Source organism: Poecilia formosa, unplaced genomic scaffold, assembly GCF_000485575.1.
Source record: "Poecilia formosa unplaced genomic scaffold, Poecilia_formosa-5.1.2 Scaffold97, whole genome shotgun sequence".
Lineage (NCBI taxonomy): Eukaryota > Metazoa > Chordata > Actinopteri > Cyprinodontiformes > Poeciliidae > Poecilia > Poecilia formosa.
This window is the reverse complement of record NW_006800036.1, coordinates 410,102-432,823: the sequence shown is the minus strand read 5'-3', so window position 1 is coordinate 432,823 and position 22,722 is coordinate 410,102. Positions and strand designations below refer to the sequence as shown.

Sequence of the window (22,722 nt, the reverse complement as noted above, 5' to 3'; positions counted from 1 at the left end):
AAGAAAGAACCTTAAATGACCTTTAGACACTTTATCAGGAAAGAAAGTTGTCTTGGGGGTTAGTTTTCTGAGCTGGGTGTAGTGACCATGCCTTTAAATACGTCTCTCTTTTCATTCTGTTATTCAGTGCAGCATCCTTCAGCAGTCTTGCCACTGGTTTCCGCCGCACGTCCTCTCTGGACCAGCGTCCAGAGCAAGTCCACACCACCAATGGCCCAGCTGAAACTGAAATAGAGCCTGTCACAGAGTGCCCTGTTCACCCCTCGGACACCACCGACTGCCCTGTTCACCCACCTTCGGAAGACCAGAGTTTTACCAATTGCCCCGTTCACCATGATGGATCAGACAACACAGCAGATTGCCCCCTCCACCTGGCTGGAACTACCAACAGCTCAGACTGTCCCATCCACCCCTCGAGCGATGCCACTGACTGCCCAATGCATTCAACAGAAGGTCAGAATGACTCTGGCCATCATGACTGCCCCATGCACGGGGAGGTAGCACAGAAAAAGCCCTCCACAGAGTGTCCGCTTCACACCTCAGGGGTTCAGATCAGCATCAGTGCCCCAGAACCGGACCCCCAGGAGGAGGAGGCTGAGACTGGAAACCATCGAGATCTGGCAGGAGGAGACACAGGCAGCATGACTGCCTCTCGCGAATCCCTCACTCGTTACCATGGAGGCGACACAGCAGTAGGGATATCCTCCAACAACACCCTCTCTCACGTACCACGCACGTCCATCTTCAAGAGACCTGGAAGGAAACGCCGCCATGGAGATGAAACGTTCGACCATGAGATCTCTGCCTTTTTCCCTGCCAACTTGGATTTTCTAGCTCTACAGGAAGTTTTTGACCACGGAGCAACAACGAGACTTCGACGTCAGCTTCATCGCTACTTTCCCTATGTGCTGAGCGACGTCGGTCGCTACGGCTGGAAAGGCTGCTGCTCCAGGTTTAAGTTTTTGAACAGTGGCCTGTTGCTAGCCAGTCGCTACCCTATCCTGGATGCTCGGTATGAGTGCTACCCCAACGGGAGAGGAGAGGACGCGCTGGCAGCCAAGGGGGCGCTGTTTGCTAAGGTCAGTGGTTTCCCCATTTCCTCTTCCAACTCTTCATGAAGTTAACCTTCCGGGAGTACAAATTTAAATTTCTTTTCTTTTAGTTTTTCTTTCTTTTTTCTTCCACCAAGCAGTTGTAGTTTCATCAGGTTATAGAAAAGGTTTCCAAATATCAAAATCCTTATTTCCAAGAAGTAGCTTGCTGGTAAAAATGTTGCTAAATGCTCAATAGAGATGTGAAATAGTGGTGACTTCCTGAAGGCAGAGTGCTGAGAAGAGCAGGAGCTTCTTAAAGAGACAGAAGCCCAATTTTAAACAGAAAAAGGTGAAACCTAATTGGCTGCCTCAGAGGACCATACCATGTATGTAAACATATGATTTCATATTTAACAACTCTGTTTTCAGACCCTTAGGATTAAAAAGGTCAACTTGATTGTTCCTGTCTATTAAGATTTTTTTTTTTATCAGTATTCGCTATTTTACTTACCGTTACGTCCAGGCTTGTTGGGTGGAGTCACATAAACTATACCACAGAAATAAAACCTGAAAAAGAATATTTAATATGAAAAACCAAATTTGGGTTCATCAAAAACTCATGGAAAATCAAATAAGTAAAAGCCAAAACAGTGCTGACAAACCATAAGACACAAGCCAAACCAAACAGGGATCTGGGGAGGGAGCAAAGGGAGCCTGTGCTGCATGTGTGGCAGCTTTTAAGCAGCAGGCAGAAATCAAGCCAACCAGCAGCTCAGGCAGAAGGTCTCTCTCCGAACTCGGCGAGGAACAAAGACACAAACTGGGGGCCGTAACATATTACTTATTCCAAAATAAGTTTATTTTTGTTCTGTGTGAGAGCACAAAAGTTCCCTGAAGATTTGGAAGAATTTTACATTATATAAGGCAAAATATGTATTTTTTTTTTTTTCTGAATGTTGGCGCATTTCTCGAATAGAATAGAATAGCATAGAAATCCCATTATTGTCCTAAAATGGGAAAGCTCTGGCGCAACAACAGCAAAGTGTAATTCAATCAAATCGTGTCATTAGTTGCTTTGGGTCGAGAGGACATTTTAGCACAGAGCTGGCCTTCCGCAGCCATTCTTTTCATAATTTTCCCCCAATGCTTCTAATTAATTTCAGAATCGGTTTGACTTGCAGCAGAGACAGAAGTTGAGATTGAGGCAGAACGGTAACAGCATGTCTACATTTAGAGTGTGCTCCTGTTAAAGAAGCTTTGACACAGCTGTGAGTCGCTCATTACCTTTTCCTGGAGTCATTTTAAGTCGCAGTTGGTCTTTTAACTCCCTGTACAGATTTAGCTGTGAACGTTTCCTCTTTTTTTTGGAGGAAAACTGAGCTAAATTTGAATATGAATGTCTCAGTGACCCTAATTTTCTGGTTCTGCTGCTGTGGAAATCTGTTACCCTGATCCCTCTATGTTGCTATTTTAACTATGCTTTCCATTTCCATGACTTTGTTAGTCTGGTAATTAAATCTGTGATATTTGTGAAAGAGTGCATAAGAGAGAAGTGAAGAGGCTGGAATGACCTGCTGGCTGACTGTATTGTCCCCATTGTTGCAAAGGACTCTTGTGCAGTGGCACATTTCAAACCCACGTTCTCTTTCTTTCCTTCTTATCTTTATGGTTTGAAACGCCTTTTATGATGATGTTATTAGATTCATTCAACGTACAATTTGAATGCATGTTCGCTGCGGCGGTTGGACAACATTTTGGTGCTTGAAAGCCGTCACTCTTTTGAAGCATTTGGCAGACGTGTAAAAATACACTTTTAACGCCCACATCCATTCACACACAGAGCACATCTGTCATTGTATCAAGCGAATCCTCCTTACTAATGCATGACTCTCGACAGTGTGAAAGCGAAAATAAACATGTCATTATTTTCACAAGGTCTTCGGGTTTCACGTTTGCCGATAAATTAGTGCGCATTGCACATTTGGGATTTTCTCTGCCGCATTTCGCACTTTAATAAAGGACTTAATACTAAAATGTCAAGGATTTGCAGCTTTCTCATGGCACATTCGTCTGAGGAGTGGCTAACAGAAATGGACCGATGTTCAATGTTGTAATCTTATTTTACTGAAAAACACTGACCAATGCCCATGAAACTTGTCTTAGCTGCACATGAGGAAGTGCTCTCCAATGAAATCGAAAAGCTTAGAGCGTTGCTGTTCAGACTGTTAAAAAGCTAAATTAAAAACGAGTTCCTTCAGTCTTCATTTTTTTATATTTTAAAAACAAACAAAACAAACAAACAAAACTTGCACAACAGAGTTTATCAATCAACCCTCTCTCACAGCATAAGAAAGGGACAACGGCTGACTTTCAGACCTCTCTGGACGTTGACAAAAAACAGAAGAACGATGAAGTTCACATGGAAGTATCCACTGATCGCAGATCACACGAAATTGAGGAAATTGGAGCCGATCCATCCTTAGCAGAAACGCTTTGGTTACATTTATTTCAGGAATTGTTTGGATTGTTGCTGCACCAGTAGTTTTTACAAATATTGTTTTTTTTTTTTTTGTTTGTTTTGTTTTTCTTACTCTGAGGTTTTTGTTCATACTGGATGTTTGAGTTTTTAGACTGTTTTGGTCTGATGTTATGCTACTGCTGAAAAAGATAATAATTAATTATAATACTTTTTATGCATCTTTATCAGACATGCAAACAATGTGCAGAAGGTTGTATGCTACGTAATGAGTTATAGCATCATTTAGCTCATCTCTACATTGAACATGTGTATATTTTGCCATGTGCTGCTTAGCAGTTCTAATGCATAAAAGCCAGCCCATCAGGCACAATGGGTTTATGCTATGCCTGCTAATGCACTGCAGGCTCCATGCACAACAATGGGATTTCTAAACTGGACATATTTGTTGTTTTCTGTTTCCATTTACCAGCTGCCGATGTTACTTTATATAATAACCAAACTCATGGCAGCTGGATGAAAGCAGAGCGGCGCAGAGTTAAAAGCTTTTCAGTGTGCTGGATCTCTGCAGAAGCTAAGGCTAGGTGCCGCATGTGTGCCATTTATTGAGTGAAAGTGCCACGTTTTGACAGTGTGCGGGTTCACTAATCAGTCGCATGCTGCGACTCTGACAGAACGCGAAGCTGGATCAGTTCCAGACCCCGCTGGGGCTGGGTTGGCATTATGTGACCAGATGTGGGTGGTGAATACCTGTATGAGCACGCCTTACATGCCCCGGATCTTGTGAAGCCACACTCCATCACAGCTTGCACGCTGACAGCCTCATCCTGTTTCCCTGCTGACTGCGGCGGCGGCGGCGGCTTTCCAAGCTGCCTTCGCTTTCTTGTTTCACCACCTCCGTGCATGTAAGGTCACTCCAGGTCTCGTTGACAAGTCGGCTGGGCGCCAGCTGGCTGGTGGTTGTCTCAGAGCAAGCTGCTGAGGAAGAAAGAGCTCTGTTTAACAAAATACTTCTCGCTAATTTAGCTGTGTTTCTGGCTACAACGTGGGCACATCTCTCTAAAACTGTAAACACACATAAGCGCTTCACTTGAAATAAAAGGATTGTTGGTGGGAAGCGATGGTGGTTTCTTCTACGTGTTTCCAACTCTGATGGTATTTAGGAACAATTTGCAACTTTAGGCAAATTAACGACAATCGCTCAAAGTATTGTTTCTCTGCTAAGCTGGGATTTTTATCAGTGTTAAACTTAGTGTTTTGCACATTAATATGTCCTGTTCACAAAGCATCCATCAGAGTGAAATGGCTACCTAAAGGATTCTTTCTTTGATTTTTATTACAGTCAAATCTTATTGAAATTCTTATTTTCAATAAAACAAATTTTCTCAAACATTATTATTGCAAAAGAAGAAATTATTGATAAAAAGGCTCAATGCTGCTGGTGAAGAGAAAACATCTCTGTTCTTGCTGCGTAAGTAGAGGCATCAACTTTTGCACTCATAACTAAACCCACACCGCTTTTTGACTAAATGTGTAGAAAGTTCAAAACAATATATAAGTAAATTGTGCCTCTGCATGTACAAGCAGAAAAGGAAAGTAACATTAAATGAAGGCAACACATGTCGCTATTCACAATAATCCTACAGTAGAGAGCTGAGGGGCAGCCACACCGTTAGTAAGTGTCAAACTGAATTTCCTGCTGCACTTCCAGAATCAAATGCAGGAGGAGGTGAGGACAATGCTCCAAACGTGAGCTTCACTGATTCTTTTGATCACTCAAGTGAGAGAGGATGTAAATATGGCTACCGTGAACAGATGCAACTATAACCTAAAATCAAAACCGGCCTCATGAGGACTGACATATTAAACCTCTAAATTCGTCTTTAATCTGCAACCAGATCCACAGCTTTATTCCGGACATGGCTTTCAGGTTTCCCCCTGTGCAAATCTGTCTCTTTGTCAGGAAAACTTTAGGATTCACTTTTATGCATTTTCATGCGGTTACTTGGTGTTTTGTGTAAAGCCGGCTCACGTTCAAAATCTTTAACTTACAAAAACAAAATCATCAAACGTCCAGTCCAGTCTAAGTATTAAAGTTTATTTGAAATATTTCTGACCATATTCTTGCTTCAGTCTACCAAATGAAATGTTGTCTCAGCGGACACTAGTTTTAAATTAATACCGTTATTTGAAAGCAAAACATAATTTACTTGTTCTTTTCTTTGTGTTCATGCTTTACTGCTTGACAGCTCCTGAAATTAAATTCTTTAAAAAGAAAAAGTCCTCTGTATCTTTTTTATTTGTTCAGGCTGCACTGAAAGTCCTTTTAGATGCAACCCTCTTAGTCATCGTTAGTGCAAGAACTTCTCAGCTTCAGTGTCCTGATTGCATGTTATCTCTGCTGCATCGATCAGCTCCGGTTTTATATTACTTCGCTCATCCGCCGCCCGTTTCTCGGCCAGCTGCAGGCTTTCATGTGTCTGCTCTTTATTCTTCATCCTTCAGACATCTTGGCAACTTTCCAAGGTGAAGCCCTCGTTCCCGCGCCGATCCCCCAGCTCACTTCACCGCCAGCTGGGACGCATCTCATTAGATGCAGTTCATTTGAGGCACCTGATGTTCACACTGTGTTTGTCTTTGTACTCGCCAGATGACTTGATTGTTCTCTCATATGAAACGCATTAGTGTTGTTCCTTTGTTTGTTTTTGTCCTTTGATGCTTTGCCGTGTTTGCTGTGGCGCATCAGTGTCATTTCTACACGTGATTTACAATTCATTTCTCTTCTTTTTTTTTTTTTTCAGTTCTGATCACGTAGAAAATTTATTGAACATAGCCTGTTTGAATGATATTGTAATTAAACGACTTATTAATTATATACACCCACTGGTTAAGTGAACACTATGCTTATAAAATTAGAATAACATTCACTAAATTTAAACCTGAAACTGCATGGATTGTGGTTATTCTTTGACTTGCTTCCTTCCTGCTTCATTTTCATTATATAAATGACAAAATCACCTTTAAACTGGACTAAGGCATTAAAAATCGTCTAGGATGTGGATGGTCTTTGCAGGGGTTTTGGAAAAGTCCCTTAAGGTGAGCCAAGAACATAGAGCACGACCTGTTATGAGTATTAGATTGTAAGTCCCTCATGTTTTTTGAGTATTTCCAGAACTGGTGAGGTCATATGGGTCCAGTATCATAAAGACATCATATTTGGGTCCTGGGTGTGACGTGGAGGAGTCGGTGGCAACTCATCCATGGCAAAAAAATAAACAACAAACAGAAAAACATCAGGTTTAACAACCTGAGTGTGACTGGTCAGCAGGGATCTTCACATAAAAAAAAAACATCTTTATCACTTATTGATAATTCATTTAGGAAGGACTGTTAGAGCTTAAAAGGCTTTCCAAAGCTTTCACTCAACTTTACAACCGGGAGAATTGTTCTCCTTTATAAACCGAGCCGTTTGCCTTGATCGCCTTAATATTTAATGTCTAATATGGTCAGGTCTCTTTCACGCTGCTGCCAGCTGAGTCTCGGCTGAGTGCGTCGGGGAGCAGCGGTGACCAGTTGGGTCTGACGTTGTGGCACAAATGGGGAAATCACTTTGATTTTTCAGGAAGCGGCGCAGACGTTAGACCGCATTCGCAGGCTGTGTCGTGCTCCACAGAGGTTTGGAAGGTTTTAGTTAAAGGAACCAAGCACAGATAGCCACTGGAGGGTAGTCGAGAAGTTACAACGAGGAAAATAAGTGAGACGTGCGCCATGTCAGAGTAATGCATGACATGGGGCAGCATGGAACAGAGACGACAGTAAACTGCAGCAGGAAGTGAACGAAAATGAGGAGGGATCTATTACTGGAGAGGACAGGTGGCTGATTGGAAAAAGGGTGCAGCTGTGAGGAGAAAGAGAGAGAATCAGTGAGCAGAAGATATTCAGTGAAGATGCAACCACTCTTAACCCGGAGGTCTCCTTCTCCTCAAAAGCTAATGTCCTGCAACATTTAGACGCGTTCCTGCTCAAACACGCTAGGATCAAATCATTGAACTCCCTCGTCATCAGCAGTCATTCAACTGGCAACAAGCCCTTAATTTGACTCAGCTGTCTTGGAGAAAGGTAGCTTAGGGGGACTGGAGTTGCAGAACTCTCTCTTGACCTTTCCACAAACCAAGGTTCGGGCAGGTTGAATTTCTAAAACGACCTCTGAGCAATTGTTGTGGCTCTGCGTTTCAATCTGGCAGTCGGGTTGGTGACATTTATCTAGGAAATGAGTACATCAAGTCAAAGCTCAACCCAGATCATCGCTGGCAATTTCTGCCTGATGAGTTCGCTCCAATTAGGAACAATTTATGGTTCGGAGTTTGATGCTGGTGGGTTGGAAATGTAACTCGAGGGGCGCACGCGTTCTGATGATTTCCCCGTGGATGTGTTTACCTGGAGAGCAGCGGCAGGTCAGCAACATAAATCTGAATTGTGACACGGGAGAGAGACGGGGGGAGAAAGACAGGAAGAGAGAGAATATTAATTAAAAATGTTTCCCCAAAGAGAAACACAGCATGGAGAGGAAGAGAGCACCAAAGCTGGACCCCATAATTAAAGCTTTTCCAGTCTCAACATTTATCCCCTCTTATAATTATTTGAAGCTATTAAGTGCATGGTTGAGGAGTCGCACATGTGCTTGTGAGTAAATACACAGTTTTAGATGCACTACTACAAATTGGATCTGAACATAGACGACAGATGGCGAAAAACTGTAGGAAAAAACCTTACCTCAGAGATTTAGTGACCTGAAGGATTTCAATTTGTAACCAAAGTTGGTCAGTCTGACGGAAAAAAGATTTTTCTGCAGGAGAGATTCTGAATCTTTTCTGTCTGAAACCTTGATAATACCGTCATCTGACTGAGCTTGATGTCTACACAGTCCTTTTAACAGTAGAACAGGTTTTAATTATTTTCTTTTTTCATCAGCTATTCAGAACTAAAACCGTGTCGACCTTGAAGGCAAGACAAAAATGGAATCCATGAGAGTTGGTTTGGACGTAGTTCACCAACCAAAAAGAACATTTCTTAGAGCAACTCGAGCATTTAATCCCTTTTTCCTGCAAAAGCTTTTTGCCTTTTTAACTCCAGTCATTCTGATCTGCATCATTTGAGCAACACTCTCGTTGAAGCCAATTAGAGCAGCGCCTTGCAGCAAGTTTTTGTGGTGGCATCTGGGGGTTTGGAGGTCACTGCTTTGAGACTTGAAAGTGCTTTTTTTTTTTGTTTCTCTCATTTGCATATTTTATTGTGGAAAAAAAAAATCTGCCAAATTTCAACATTTAAGCAAAGAGGGTTCATGTTTTCATGTAAGAGTCAGAAACTGCAGTTCAGTCAGGGTTTAAATGTTTCTTTGGTCTGTCTTCATTAAATTAAGATTTGAGTGGATCATGTATCCACTGACATGGAGCTTTTATTTCTGCCTGGTCTTATTCAATTTGTTTTATGGGTTTCCCGACTTCTCTTCGGTCACACAAGGTTTTGACTTTGACTTTCACAAGACACAGTGAAGCCGAGTCTGAGACACTTTCTTGCTGTTTGTGTCAGGAGTATTTGGTGACTGAGGGGGCCACTGACCACCCCCACTAGAGCTGTCAGCCATTTTCTTTGCAGTGCACAAAGATCAGGATCTGAAAGTTTCACTTTCTGTCAATTATTTTTATTATTGAGATTTATTCCCAAATGTTTTTTTGCTGAAAACCCAGCAAAAAGACCCAAACTGCTGGCAATGTGATCACAATTCTGACATTGTAATTTCTGAATTTGTTGATTATTAATTCATTAATTGTTGTTTTAATTGCTAATGTACTCTGTACTTTATTTGATGTTGAAGTCTTACGGTATGCTGTTTACTTTAAGTAACAAATTCCAAAAAAGCCATCCGACCATGTATTTAGGTCAGGGTTATATGTACGTGAAAGTTCGCAGTTAACTATTTACTATATTTAATGCAGGCATCTTTTGTTAACAATGTGGATAACGCTAGAGTTCAAAATATTCTTTTTCCCAGCTTTGCTCTGCTTCCTGTTGTTCGTGGCAACAAATTGGCTGTTTAATTTTCAAGTGAAGTAATCAAATGCATGCAAGTAGTGTGTGAGGTGAAATCTCTGTTCATCCCCAATGTGACCATAAAAGTTAAAGTAATTATTTACAGCGGGCTCAGAGCTCTTGTATTCAGACTTGCCCGGTTCGGTTGGCGTCGAGTGTGAAATCTCCTCTCGCGGCTCGTCTCTTCTCCGCTCGGCTCCGTCTCAATGCTCCGTAATGAGAGGAAGTCTTGGGAACTTTCAGCATCCCACATTCTCGACTCATTTTTTTTTTTTCTTCTTCTTCTTTTTTTTAATTATTATTATTTTATGAGAAACCCAGTTAATTATACTTGTTCTTTTGGCTCACGCTGAGCAGAAGAGGAGAAAAAAGGAACTGATTTTTTTTTTTTGCTGATGAGGCTTTCCGTCTCAGCTCTGAGCTTTAAAAAGCCTCGGCACCATGTCAACACAACCTTATGTCTTGGATTGTACACATATTTACTGTCCAACATTCCCTAAAAGCACGAATGCGCGCATATACACACACTGAAACGTCCCCGCAGGCCTCTTGTCAGTTTCAGGGTGCACACACACCTATTGAGGCATGAATAAGCCCCTGAAATATTAATACACAGTGTGGCATGTGGATGGAGGGAACAGCACTGGAGGAGAAAAGGAGCGACTGAACAGGTAGGAATGGGAGATGTAGTTGGAGAGATGCACCAAAAGAATCTCGTATTTTATTAAATTTTGATTACAATTTAATTTGGAGTGAATTAAATGAATTTGAACCAGTTTATAGTTTTTTTTTTTTTTTCTTTTTTCTTGTGTTTTTGTGCACCTCTAGACGAGGGGAGATGTGGGCGTTTTTCGTGTGTGGTGTTAAAAAAAAAAAAAAAATTCAGTCTTAAAAATGTGAAAGCAAAATTTGAAAAATAAAATATTACTCTGAGGGAAACGGCAGTGATTTTACGACGCCGCCTAGCCGTGGCACTCGTTTATATTGCCGGCTAAATTTAAAGCACAGTTCAGTTTTTATTCATGACACACAAACCCAGTTTTTAAATGATGTCAAAAAACAACAAGATACCAACCAGCCTCGTTCCTGGATTAACTGAATCTTTGAGCTACATCCAGCTTTGCGTGTAAACAAACGGATGTGTGAACATGAACTTTTCTAAGTGGTAATTTTCCGTCGTAGACTGAGAATGGAGAGGGAGGAAAAAGAAAGGGATCTCTTTCACTTTTCTCATTGTTCCTGAAACCTGAAACCATACCTGATCTGCTCCCAGGAGTTTGGTTCGTCTTTCTCCGAAGGCAACGTTTCTTCTTTAGTTGTTTATTATAACCAAAGCACAACGTTACAGGTGAAAGGCCTGCAGGGCTTTCCAGCGTTGCTTTAGATTTGCATAGCCTGGCCCCTTTCTCCCTTATGTGTCATCTGTACTGCATATAAATAATAAAATAATTGTATAAATAATCCCTCTTGAGCATGCAGCTGCTGAAGCCACAGGTTAAGCCTCGTCAGATTAAAAGTGCGACTTCAAACAGTGGAAGTTGCACCGTTTGAAATGCAACTTCCACGAAACCAAAGAAATGTTTCGTGACTCTTCATTGGCAATCGCTTATACTTCATCATACCAATAAGAATTGATTGGTTAACAAGGATGTTTGATGGCTGGACTTGATGCACGGGTGGCATCCTATCATGCTGAAATTCATCTACGTCCCGTTGAGTGACCCGTTCTTCCATAAGGCTGCTGGATTTTGTGGAAATGGAAATGAGGGGAGTGAATGTCTGAATTCAATGATATGGATGGATGAGTGAATACTGTTGGCAACACAGAGTGTACTGCATTATGCCACCCACATTCCCTAAACACTCGTTATATGAGGAGTAATTGAATTAGAGACTTAAATGTTGAGTGGGAAATCTGGGGCTGTGGGGTTTATTTAGTGTTTCCAACCTGAAAAGTTGGCTTGTGTTTGGTATTACAGTAAGATTAATTAAGCTAATGCTTTCCTGTGGCTCTGAGGGTTTTTCTGTGAAAGCCTCTTCGCAGACATCAAGCCAAAACATATCGCCTGTTGTTGGCAGTTCTCTTCAATTTGTCTGAATAGATGTCCACTCTTCTGCAGGCTGCCTCAACACTGTGGCTAATTCAAAGAACAGAAAACCCTGTTTTCTTGACTTGTTATGTAGGACGCATTTGCGCATTCAGAATGCCTTTTTTTTTTTTTTTTTGTCAACGAGACATTAGAAAAGAAGCCTGTTTTTAAATCTGAGAGACGGTGGATCAGAGAATAGTTGTGTTGATGAAGCATAAGTTTTGTTTGGTCTAAACTGAGATGCTTCATTCTCACGTTGTACGTTTACGAGTGTTTCTTTTTTTTTTTTCTTGGTTGTTTCAAGTTGTGTGAAAAAGAGCTTAGAGATTGATTGTGTTTTTGCTTTTTTTTTTCGAATCAGGCTTTAGTATTTGCTCGTACTCTCATTGGACAAATTTGTGAGAAAATCTAAAACGCTGTTAATTATTTTCCCCCTGTTTTTGCTTAATTTTGCGACTGTAATAATGGTTTATTCGTATGCAGGCTTTACCAACACCGCTGTGCCGGGTCCCGCAGACTGTCACTGCTAGAAGATACTACTGGTTCAGACAAAATTCTTCAACCACGTAGCAAAATGTCAAACCTGAATAATTTGTAATAACATTTGAACTATTATTTACTGTATGTACAATAATCATGTGAATAAATAAAATGACTGAATATGGGGTTAAACACTAAATATATCCACTTGTGGATAAACCTTTGCTTCGGTACCAACGTGGTACCTGTTGATTTGTCACAGCTCCACACAAATGACAAAATGTTTCCAGAGCTGACAGGAAAAATGCTCCAACAAGTCCTCGGCTGTCGAAAATCTCTGCTAAACCTGTCACATGTAGACCTGTCAAAACTTTCCTTTTCAATTTATCATTTTCTTTATTTTTCTGTCGCTGTACTGAAGGCTTCGATTAAGAGAGGACCTATGAAAGAGCTGGTTGGTTGGCGCGACGATGGGCAACATGTGGTCATTGATGACATAAATCTCACTTTCAGTCAGGCTGTAAAAACAATCTAAAATGTTAATTTTAGTTCTTTATTCAAATTATTTTTCAGATAATCATATTTTCACTTTTGTTGGAGTAGTGGGAAAAAAAAATATTAATGGTAGTGCCGCAATCTAAAATACAATTCCTTTTATTTGTGCACAATATTTACATTCACTGTAACTGTGATCCAAATTTAAGAGAACTAAGAGCAATGAATTATGAAAGGTTAGAGAAACTTGTTGTTGTTCGATGTCAATTGTTGGAGTCCATTTCTTACAGCCTTAAATTGTCGTTACGTTGTTACTTGTCAAAGCAAGAACAAAATGTCTGGAAAAGCTGAGAAACTGCAGAACAAACCAAAATGGACTGACTCAAAGCTTTAAGCTCTGTCTGTGCTGGTTTGCGCTGCATAAATCTTAATGTTGCGTCATTATTTTAAAGATATTAAGCTCTGAAAGAAAGACAGTATTTTGTTTGTGACCACTAGAGGGCGCCTGTCTCCCTCTGGTGACCATTTTCTTTCCGAAGGCCTCAGTTAAACCTTTGGACTCACCTCGGTGTTCGCTCTCACTTCAACAGTCAGGAGCACCAAACTACAGATCTGATCAGGCAAACCTCCCTGAAGATGTAGTGACATTCTCATAATGCACTGCTGATGGGATTTTTAAACGAAATGCGGAGGTTTCCTAATTATTCCTCACTGGAAAAAGGGATTGCTTTATTGCAATTTACAGAGTATGTAAATATCTTCTCAGTTTTAATTGTCTCATTTTTATCATTTGGCTTTTTCATTGTTGTTAAAATCAATCTTTATATATTGATTTATATATACATATATATGTCTGAAAAACAATCTGGCTGTTTTAGGGTTTCCTGTTTATTTTACACTATTGTAGGTCAACTGGTATTCTACTAAATGAATAAATTAAAGCTACATGCAGCATCTGTAGATTTAAAATAGCATTTTCTGACTTAGTCAAATTCAACTATTGCCAGACTGTTGCAGATTTTTTTTACAAGCTTTTGTTGAACTTAACGTAGGTTGTTCGGCTTTTCAAGCAGCCCTCCGTGATTTTGTTTTTTGCTCTGCTGTTATTCTGCGTTCAGCTTACCTGGATAGATGCTCCTGTCTTTAGCTCGGCGTCTGATATGTGAACCCGAGCAGCGATCTGTTTTGATCTCTCTTGAAACAGACCTGCTTCACGCGGACGCCTTTTGCACTTCAAACCCCACAATCACAGCTTCCCTTTTCTCCTCTGCAGCCCTTTATTCCTCCTCATCACCGTGAGTCTGCTTCCACCCACCGACACTTCAGAGCTGCGAGTCGCTGCCTTCGCTCGCGCTCCTTCAGGACTCTTAGCGCTGCTGTTGAAGGTGTCTGATTAAATCCAGAGTGATGTCTTGTTGTTGTGACGTTGCTCTCCACGTCTGCTGCTTGCGGAGTGGAGAAATTGAGGTCGGGAAGAAGTGGTGAAAAATGTATGAAGAGCGATGTGGATGTGTTAAAAATAATGATCTCCTCAGTTGCGTCCTTTGTTCTCTCTGACTGAACTGGCTTGTTTTTTGTTTTTGTTTTTTTCTTTTATTTTTTTGTGAGATGAACTGACTTCAGTGAAGCTGCCTATTGTTGCAAATGACTCTTGAAAAGCTTTGGATTTTATTTTTCCCTAGTCGTCCTGTTTTGCTTATCTTCCTGAAATCCTCTCTGGAAAAAAAAAAACAGTTTTACTTTTAGTGTAGCAACCTTTCTGCTTGCATTGCTTACTGCTGATTTAAAAAAATGTTTCATGCCCTCAGCAGCACCTCAGATCATCTATAATCCTGCACAGAATGTCAGGAGTACCATTATTTCCTGGGAAGGAGCAGATCAAATGGTGATCAGCAGTATTTGTTTTTGCACGCAAAGAACTTTAGCTGATATTTACAGATTTTTCAGAATATTCTTAGAAAAGGTTTCTACTTTTTCTTTTTTAACCTATTAACCATTTTTATACAGTAGCATTATGACATATCCACCATTTATATACATAAACAGGAAGACATATTCAGATAACTGATCAGACGTGAGAATACAAGGTTTAATCTGCTTCATTACAAAAATCTAAAGAAAGTAATAATAATAATAAAATAGAGTATTTAGCTTTGTGTTTCAACCAAACAAATAAAAAACATGAGTGCACAAATTGTAATTCTGTCATGTGACTGAGTTAAACCAGATCTGTATCTGTATTCTGGAGCAGGAACATCAGGATTCAGGGAAGGCAGCAGGTTTCTAGCAGAGCTCACTGCAGCTTTGCTTTTTATGCAACATCAATCAACTGCGCTGCAACATGCTAATGTCACAGCTGCGGCAGTCAGCGTTTAGACAAGCCATCAGAGCACAATCAGCGCAGAGAACCAGCTGACTGAGAGCGCCTCCCTGCAAGCCGAAAAGGCAAAGAGGCTGCAGCAGCAGGATCAGGAGGAAAGCATCTGAATGCTGCTCTGGACAGAAGCTTTAGGGTTTCTGGATTATTGCTCGACCTTTAAACCAACTTCCTTTCTTCTGGGCAAAACAGTTTGAGTTTGGACGTTTAGCTCCATTAAAGATCTGCTACACGTCTTGTTTCTAATACTACAACTTCCATAATGCTCTGCTGTTGTGCCATTCAGGATCCACAAGCTAACTTCCCATTCATTAGCGTCTCAGTGCTACTTTGCAGCTGGTGGGATAATTTTGAAGAATGGGACAAATGTGATGATGCAGAACAGGTCTGTTTGTAATTATTTAGAATAAGATTTTGTTATATTGTTTTTGTTCGAAACAAAAACAGACTTAAACATAACCACTCATTAAACGTCGCTAAGTACAGCAGGAGTTTTGAAAAATAAAGTTCTCAGTTTTGCAGCTGGGAATAATCTTAGAAAGAATTAGACCCAAATAGGAAACTATACCTTTTATTTTATTAAGGAAAATGTTCAAGACAAATGTTGTAATGCAAGATACTGCATATTTAATTTATTGCAGAGCAGGTAAAAAGAAATGATAAAGCATTAGCATTTTTAATTGCCGTTTGTGCAAAAGTTTTTGGGTTTTTTTTCTTTCACAGCACTGATTTCGATTGATTTAGGCAAACATTAAACTTCTGGAATGTTCTTCTCAAAGTACCAATCTCGTTGAAAATGTTTGGACCTTTGCCTAAAAGCCTCGCCTGTGCCAGGAAATCGACCAATGTCATTAGCCTGTAATTTCTCCTGAGGGCAGAGGTCAAATATCCAGACAGAAACTTGCTGATTGCAAAGTGGTCAAAGTGCAACTTGATCAGGGACATTTAATCAGAGAGAGAGCAGAAGTATAAACCATCCAGGCATAACATTATGACCAAGTAGTTCAGATTATCTCTTCATTGTGTGACCATTTTGTTAGTTAATGTGTCGGGAAAGAGGAAAATTAAGTGAGACAAGCCCGTGTGGCTTAATTCAACAGACGAACTACAACATTGCTGAGGTAGAAAACAACGCCGGTCCTGCATCGGTTTCATTGACATTGTGTTGGCGTCTCGTCCCTGCAGGTTCACGTGGGCACCTCCCATCAGGAGCAGAGGGTGGTGGGATACCTCACCTGCACGCACCTCCACGCCATAGAAGGTACAGTAGCTGCCGCTCAGTTACTCTGCGGTGCAAATGTTTGCTCTGAATGTCTGTTACCAATGTCTGCCTTTCACGTTCAGAAATTTAGCTAAACGAGTGCGTCAAAACCCTCCGACTGCTGTTCCCATGGCGACTGCCTCACGCTGCTGAAGGCGTCACAGGCCTATTTAAAGCCTCCCGGTCAATGCCACGCTCATTTTTTTACCAAAGACAACCCCTCCGCCCCCGTTCCTCTCCTGCTATTCTGGGCTTCTCCTACGCTTGTTGCAGGCCCAAATATAGCAGAATCAGGGCTGTTTCTAAAGACGCACCAAAGATAAACCCCCCTCTTAAGGTGAAGGGGGCTGCGATGTGAGTCAGGGAGAAAGAAGAGAGACCACAGACCTGAATTTTTTATTTTTTTTTCCTGAGACGAGCGAAAGATGCAGGCGGACTGAATCTATAACTGAGCTGGAGTTAATAATTCAGGGCCTGAGTGGAGGTCTGGGGGTTTTCAGGTGGGCAGCAGCTGGTGTGTTTTCTTCTGCAACCTGTGAGCTTCTCAGATATGTACAAACCGTGGCTCACATGTGGAAACATCTAAAATCCCCCCGGGTTTCTGCTCATTTTTCTGTTTCCCACCTCCTTTTGTCAACAAGACGGTAGTGTCTTTCCTTTCATTTACTTACCATGTTACCATTGTCATGGTACCTTTATTTTAATTTCTATTTGTACATCCTCCTGTTTCTCTGTTGTGAGGTGTTGATGTAACCATCTGGAGATCCATATGAGAAAATCAAGGCAGGAGTCAAATTTAGGTTATCAGGTCTCTTATTTAGGATGCAGGATGCTGGACTCAGTCTGATTTAATCAACTGAGTGAAAAACCATCATTTCAGAGACTCTTCCTTTTCCATGAAGTGTCTCAACTGGTTTGACTGGAATAAAAGGCGGCTAACGTTTGTAGCATTTGTTTTGTATTTTAGCTAAAACAAATGTTGTGCACCATGTTGAATAAAAAAAAAGGGTGTGTCTGGATTTAAAAACAAACAACTATAACAGTTTCTGAAAGCTGTGTTTGTGATGCAGAAGAAAAATCTGAATCGGGACACAAGAAATGCAGCGTCGTTGTTTTAGAGTCACACTGTCAGAACTAAAATCCTTATCTGTCGTACGTACAACTAAAGAAGTAGGATTAAATTGTTTTTTTTTGTTGTTGTTGTTTGGGGGTTTTTTTGCTTCTTGATTGTTTTCTTTTGTGTTTTGTTTCTTTAAATTGACGTTCGGGCTTAAAGTAATCTTTTGACATTTTCTGACACGTAAATAAAAATGTATTATTTCCCATCAGATCCATGAAATAACATCCAGAGGCGTTTTTACCTTTTAGCATAACTTTGTGTCAACCCAACGCCAGCTCATCCGCAGAGCTTTGGAGCTTTTTTTAGTTTGGCAGCTCAACATGCAGAACGTTTCCCTGAAGATGGGTTCTGGACTAAAAGTGATTGAATAAGCAGCAAAATATCTGGAATATTTTTGAAAGACCTTAAGAAAGTTTGATATGGACCGCTTTACATGGTTATTTTATTACTACTTAGGAACGGTCTGCTGTTCGTCTGTGGCCCTCTGAAGGATTTTTCTCAGCCACGGCTGTAAATTATCAACAATATAAGCTGTTCTTGCCCCCATTCCCACCGGGCTTGTTGACAATTCAACACTGACCAAAAGCTTTTCAAAACCTTATGAAGAAAAAAGTCAATACATTTCCACTCATGAGTGCACAAGTTCTAATTCTCGCTTAAATGTTTCCTTCCCTTAAATCTTCCTGTTCAAACACATTCACAAACAAATTTACAACAAACACACCTCCACATTCCTCAGTTTCTTCCATTTTTTTTTCCCTTGTAAATTTTGATAAAACACAAACATTTCACATGGAGCTGAGCTGCAGCCCAGAGTAATCAAAGCCAAAGCCACCTACTCACCCTCCAATATCTTGACACGTCTTTGTTTCTCACACCTTCCACTGTTCATCTGTTCCCTCGGATGCTCTCACCCTTTGCCTCCCCCTCTGCCGCTCGCCTCCTCCCTCCTCAGATTTACCGGCAGCAGTTGATAGATGCAGCAGACCTCGGTGTTAACAAACACGCCAACAGTCTCTCTAACTCCTGCGTTATGTAATAACATGAAAAAAAAAAACAAAAAAAAACAACCAAAGCAGATATGATAGCCTTTGGATGAGCCTGTTTTTAGCTCAGAGTGGACAAACACGCTCCGGTGGTTTTCGTTTGCAATCCAGGCGATTCGTCGGTCCGCTGCGAGCAGCTGGACCTCCTCCTCCAGTGGGGGGCCGAGTTTCGCCAATCCTCTTCCCAGTCCCCCGAAGGAGAGAAGGTGCTGGAGGACCTGGTGGCCTTCGATGTCATCCTGGGAGACCTCAACTTTGATAACTGCTCTTCAGGTAATCAGAGCCGCATCCTCTTTCCCGTCCGCCAGCACCTCCCTGGTGTCTTCCAGGTGTGCAGATGTTGATGTCGTTAGCCTTCAAAGTAAAGGTCAGCAGAACTGCAACACGGAGGAGCAGTCGAGCATGATCTGATGCGTTTGTGGTTGAAACAGGTTTATATTTCATTTAATGAAGTTACTGACACAGTGGGTAGAGTGGCCAGACATTTTACTCAAATAAGAGTAGAAATGCTCAGCTTCATCATGGAGTACTATCATCATGATAGTACTCAAGTAAAAGTAAAAACCTTGGTGCAGTAAAATTGCTGCTAACTGTTCTAGTAGTACAACACTAAAGTGAATCATTTCCATTCAGTGCTGGTGGCTCATATCCAACCTGTTTGAGCTTAAATGCAGTTGCCCTTTATTGCATTTTTAATGTATTTGGATCTCTTGTTCCCATTTCTTATTCATTTCGTATTTGGAGAAGAGCTTATTCATTCTTCTTTAAATCCTGGTTATAATCCAACTATATGAAATTTGAATAATTACAGCCTTCTTTTCCCGGTCTGAAGATTTCTGCCAGGAGTGTATTTGTTGAGTCGGATTTATGTTTAGGAGCAAATAACAGGCAAATAATACTAAAACTCAACAAGAAATAGTTTTAAACCTAACTGGATTTCTTATTGCACCTTATCATAAACTCTTTGAAATTAGAGCATATATCTGTAACAGAGACTCAAGATGAAGATTTCTTTTCTGTGCCAAGTAAAATGTAAAGTAAAAAAAAAAAAAATTCCCCTTTGCTGCCATCTAGTGTTGATTGATGGTGCAAAGCTTTTTCTAAAAAGATCCGCAAAATAAATCCTATTCAAATCGATACTTTTGCATTAAGTTTTCAGTGTATTTCAAGCCGTGACTATTATTTTAACGTCCACGGTCGGTTTGTGTGCGTCTGTCCTTTTGCAGAAGACAAACTGGAGCAGCAGCACACACTTTTTTCTCAGTACAAGGACCCATGCCGCCTGGGGCCGGGGGAGGACAAACCGTGGGCTCTGGGTAAGAACGAACACATCCGCTCGAGTTCGCCTCACGCCGACGGCGATTTCAGTGTCACCCGAAGCTTATGACACGTCCACAATCCCAGGTGTTGCTGCAGCAAACGGGCTCGGAGCAGAGCGGACTGCAATCTGCATCCTCGGGCTAAATCAGGATGTGAATTAAAATACCACCAGCACAGCAGGGCTGATGCACGGGCATTAGTGACGCAAAGACGGGAGGCTTTTGGTCTGGATGTGAAGCATTATTTAGGCCAGGGGTATTTCGGGGACAGTGTGGGCAGGACAGAGTGAAAGAGCTTGTTTGGAGAAGAGCTTATTTATCTTTTTTTTGCAGCAAGCTGGAAAAATAGCGGCTCTGCGTTTCCTCTGTAGCAGCTCAGCGGGAGCAGAGAAAAGAGGAATCAATGAAGGTGACAATTACCGTGTTTCACAAAGATAATCCAAAGAAGACTTGGCGTATATAAAAACATTTGTGTTGCAGTAAGAAGCAACAGAAGAGTCGAACCTGACAGCTGCTGTGAGAGCCTGTTATCACCAGCAAGCATGAGACGGCTCTCAAAAACAACTTGACTGAAGGTGGAGGAATTAAAACTTTCACCAACATCTCTGTTTTTGGTGAAAAAAAACAGAGAAATGAACAAAACAAATGAAACAAATGAACCACTGACTAGTTCATATGAAGCAAATAAATGCCAGATAAATGAGTAAATATGAGTCAAGGGAGTTTTTTTTCATCATACGAGGTAAATTATCGTCATAAAATAATATTTAATGACAAGATAAAAATACCAGCTAGTACATTTGGAGGACAAAATATTACCTGAAGTTGCAAAATAACTGAGTTGAACATGTCAGCCATTTTAAGGTGTGTTTTTTTTATCACGTATTAATTTCTAATTTGACATTTTCTTTTACCTAAAAGTTTATCTGCAGTCATTATCAGTAAGATTTTTTGATCATGAGCATATAATTGTGGAGAAAAAGTTCAGTATTTGTCTCATCTACGCTTAAATCTTTCCTCAGGGCTCCTTGTTCAGTCATCAGTCTTTTCATCTCTGGTGATGTTCAGCAGTTTTCATTTCATGGTCTTAACGTCCCAGGGTCATCCTTGTGATCACAGCTTCTATTAAACATTGTAACACATATTAATTGTATGCTTATGTGACACTATTTCATCAAATGATTTTTGAATTTTGCACCAGAAATTCTCATCGTCAGTCTTGCTTGGATAACCTTCATTTTATAAGATCCTGAACATATGGCCTAGTAGTTTCAGAATACAGTCACTAAGAGTCAGTACTTTATAAAAAAACATATTTGAAGTTAACATGTCGCTATTTTTCACAATAATATCCGGTATTTATTTGTATTTCCCTGGTTTAAAGTTCCGTCTTTTTTTGTGACCCATTATGTACTTTGGGAAGGAAAACAATCCAACGAGAACAGAAAATGAGGAAGTGTGGGTGGAAACTATGTGAAAGAACTCATGTTTTCTCTGTTCCGGTGCGACGCAGAGTGTGAATGATATCCGGATTCATTAGCTCAGAGAAACTGAGGTCACGTTGACCACCGAGAAGAGAGAAACTCTTCTGCAGTCATGGAAAAAACTAAATATATCCGTGCTTCAGATCCACCTTCAGACCCAGTGACGCTCAGCAGTTTTCCGTACGTCTCTCGACTCAACCTCATTTCTTGAGGATTCCAGACTTTTCTGTCTCTGAGCTTTCCTAAGGTTTCGCAAACCAAAACTGTAAAAGTACTGGACTTTAAATTGGACCACTGGAACATTTGGATTCTTGCGTTTGGTATCATTGTCCTGCTGTTGACCCAGTTTGGACTAAGCTAACGCTAACCTGTGACATTTAACTCTAGAATAATGTGATATACAGAGACGTTGAACCCTGTGCTCCTCTTTTTGAGTCTTCACCTTTACATTGAACTCCTTATGACAGCAGGGGATAGTCAACAGATGTAAATAAGTTGGCAGAAGCCTGGTTGCAAATTGTCAGAAATTGTTCAGACAGTAAGCCGACACTACTTCTTCTTCAGATTTCAATGGAAGCTTGCATCCATTATTGTTGCACTACTGCCATCTATTGGATTGGATCCTAATATCTATACCTCAAAGTCTCATGATCCCAGTATTGTTAAAAAAAAAAAAAAAAAATCTTCTTTTTCCCCTCAATGCTATTTAACTGATCAACAACATTCTCAAATTTTAGTTCTCTATTAAAACCTAATTCCGTTTTAGTGGGTGCTTTCTTCTTTTATTTCCAATTTTGACTTCCAATGATTCACTTCCTGCTAAAGAGCCCCCTGGTGGTTCCACATAAAATCCGCACCGGACTATAAGCCGCATGGTTCAAAGCTTATGAAAAACGTAGCGGCGTATAGTCCGGAAAATACGGTACATATATTTTCACCACGATGGTACAAAAACCCTCCATTTCCCAAGACTGAGTAGCAGCACTTTCCCAAATGAGGTGTAAATAACTTCCACTCTGTGAAGCACAAAGTTCCCGCATGAAATCTCATTCCTCTTTATTCCAGTAATCGTAAAAAATTCTCCTCTTAGAGTTGCGAAAACTGCTGTCTGCACATCAAACATCCACTTCCCTTAAGAGCTCCGAGCACTTGTAAATTGACTGGACTCTCTCTTCATATGGAGCCGCTTCCATCACGTTGTTCAGCCTCATTGTGAAAAACGTCTCTAAGTGCTCGTCTCTCCGCTCACTCTCCGCTGCATGAGAGAACACTGCAGTCTGAGGATTGCGAAGGCAGATAGCGACCCCGTTGAACAGCATCCGCTCTTGAAAAGCTGTTGCTTTTATGAAAGCTATTCTGGAGATAAAGCACTGAACTTCACAGAGAGGGCCACATTGCAAAGCAAGCCTCAGATCGATAAAGAGGATGCAGAGATGGTTTAGTGTTACGC

The 22,722-nt window shown here is 40.8% G+C and overlaps 1 protein-coding gene across 1 annotated transcript in view; it reads left to right on the top strand.

Moving 5' to 3' along the window:
- smpd3 (sphingomyelin phosphodiesterase 3) overlaps nt 1–22,722 on the top strand; it is a 71,810-nt gene that overhangs the window by 38,022 nt on the left and 11,066 nt on the right. Inside the window, exons 4-7 of the mRNA XM_007558508.2 lie at nt 128–1,079; nt 16,228–16,303; nt 18,581–18,742; nt 19,696–19,785. Coding sequence (XP_007558570.1) covers nt 128–1,079; nt 16,228–16,303; nt 18,581–18,742; nt 19,696–19,785 — 1,280 coding nt within the window. The remainder of the gene's footprint in view (nt 1–127; nt 1,080–16,227; nt 16,304–18,580; nt 18,743–19,695; nt 19,786–22,722) is intronic.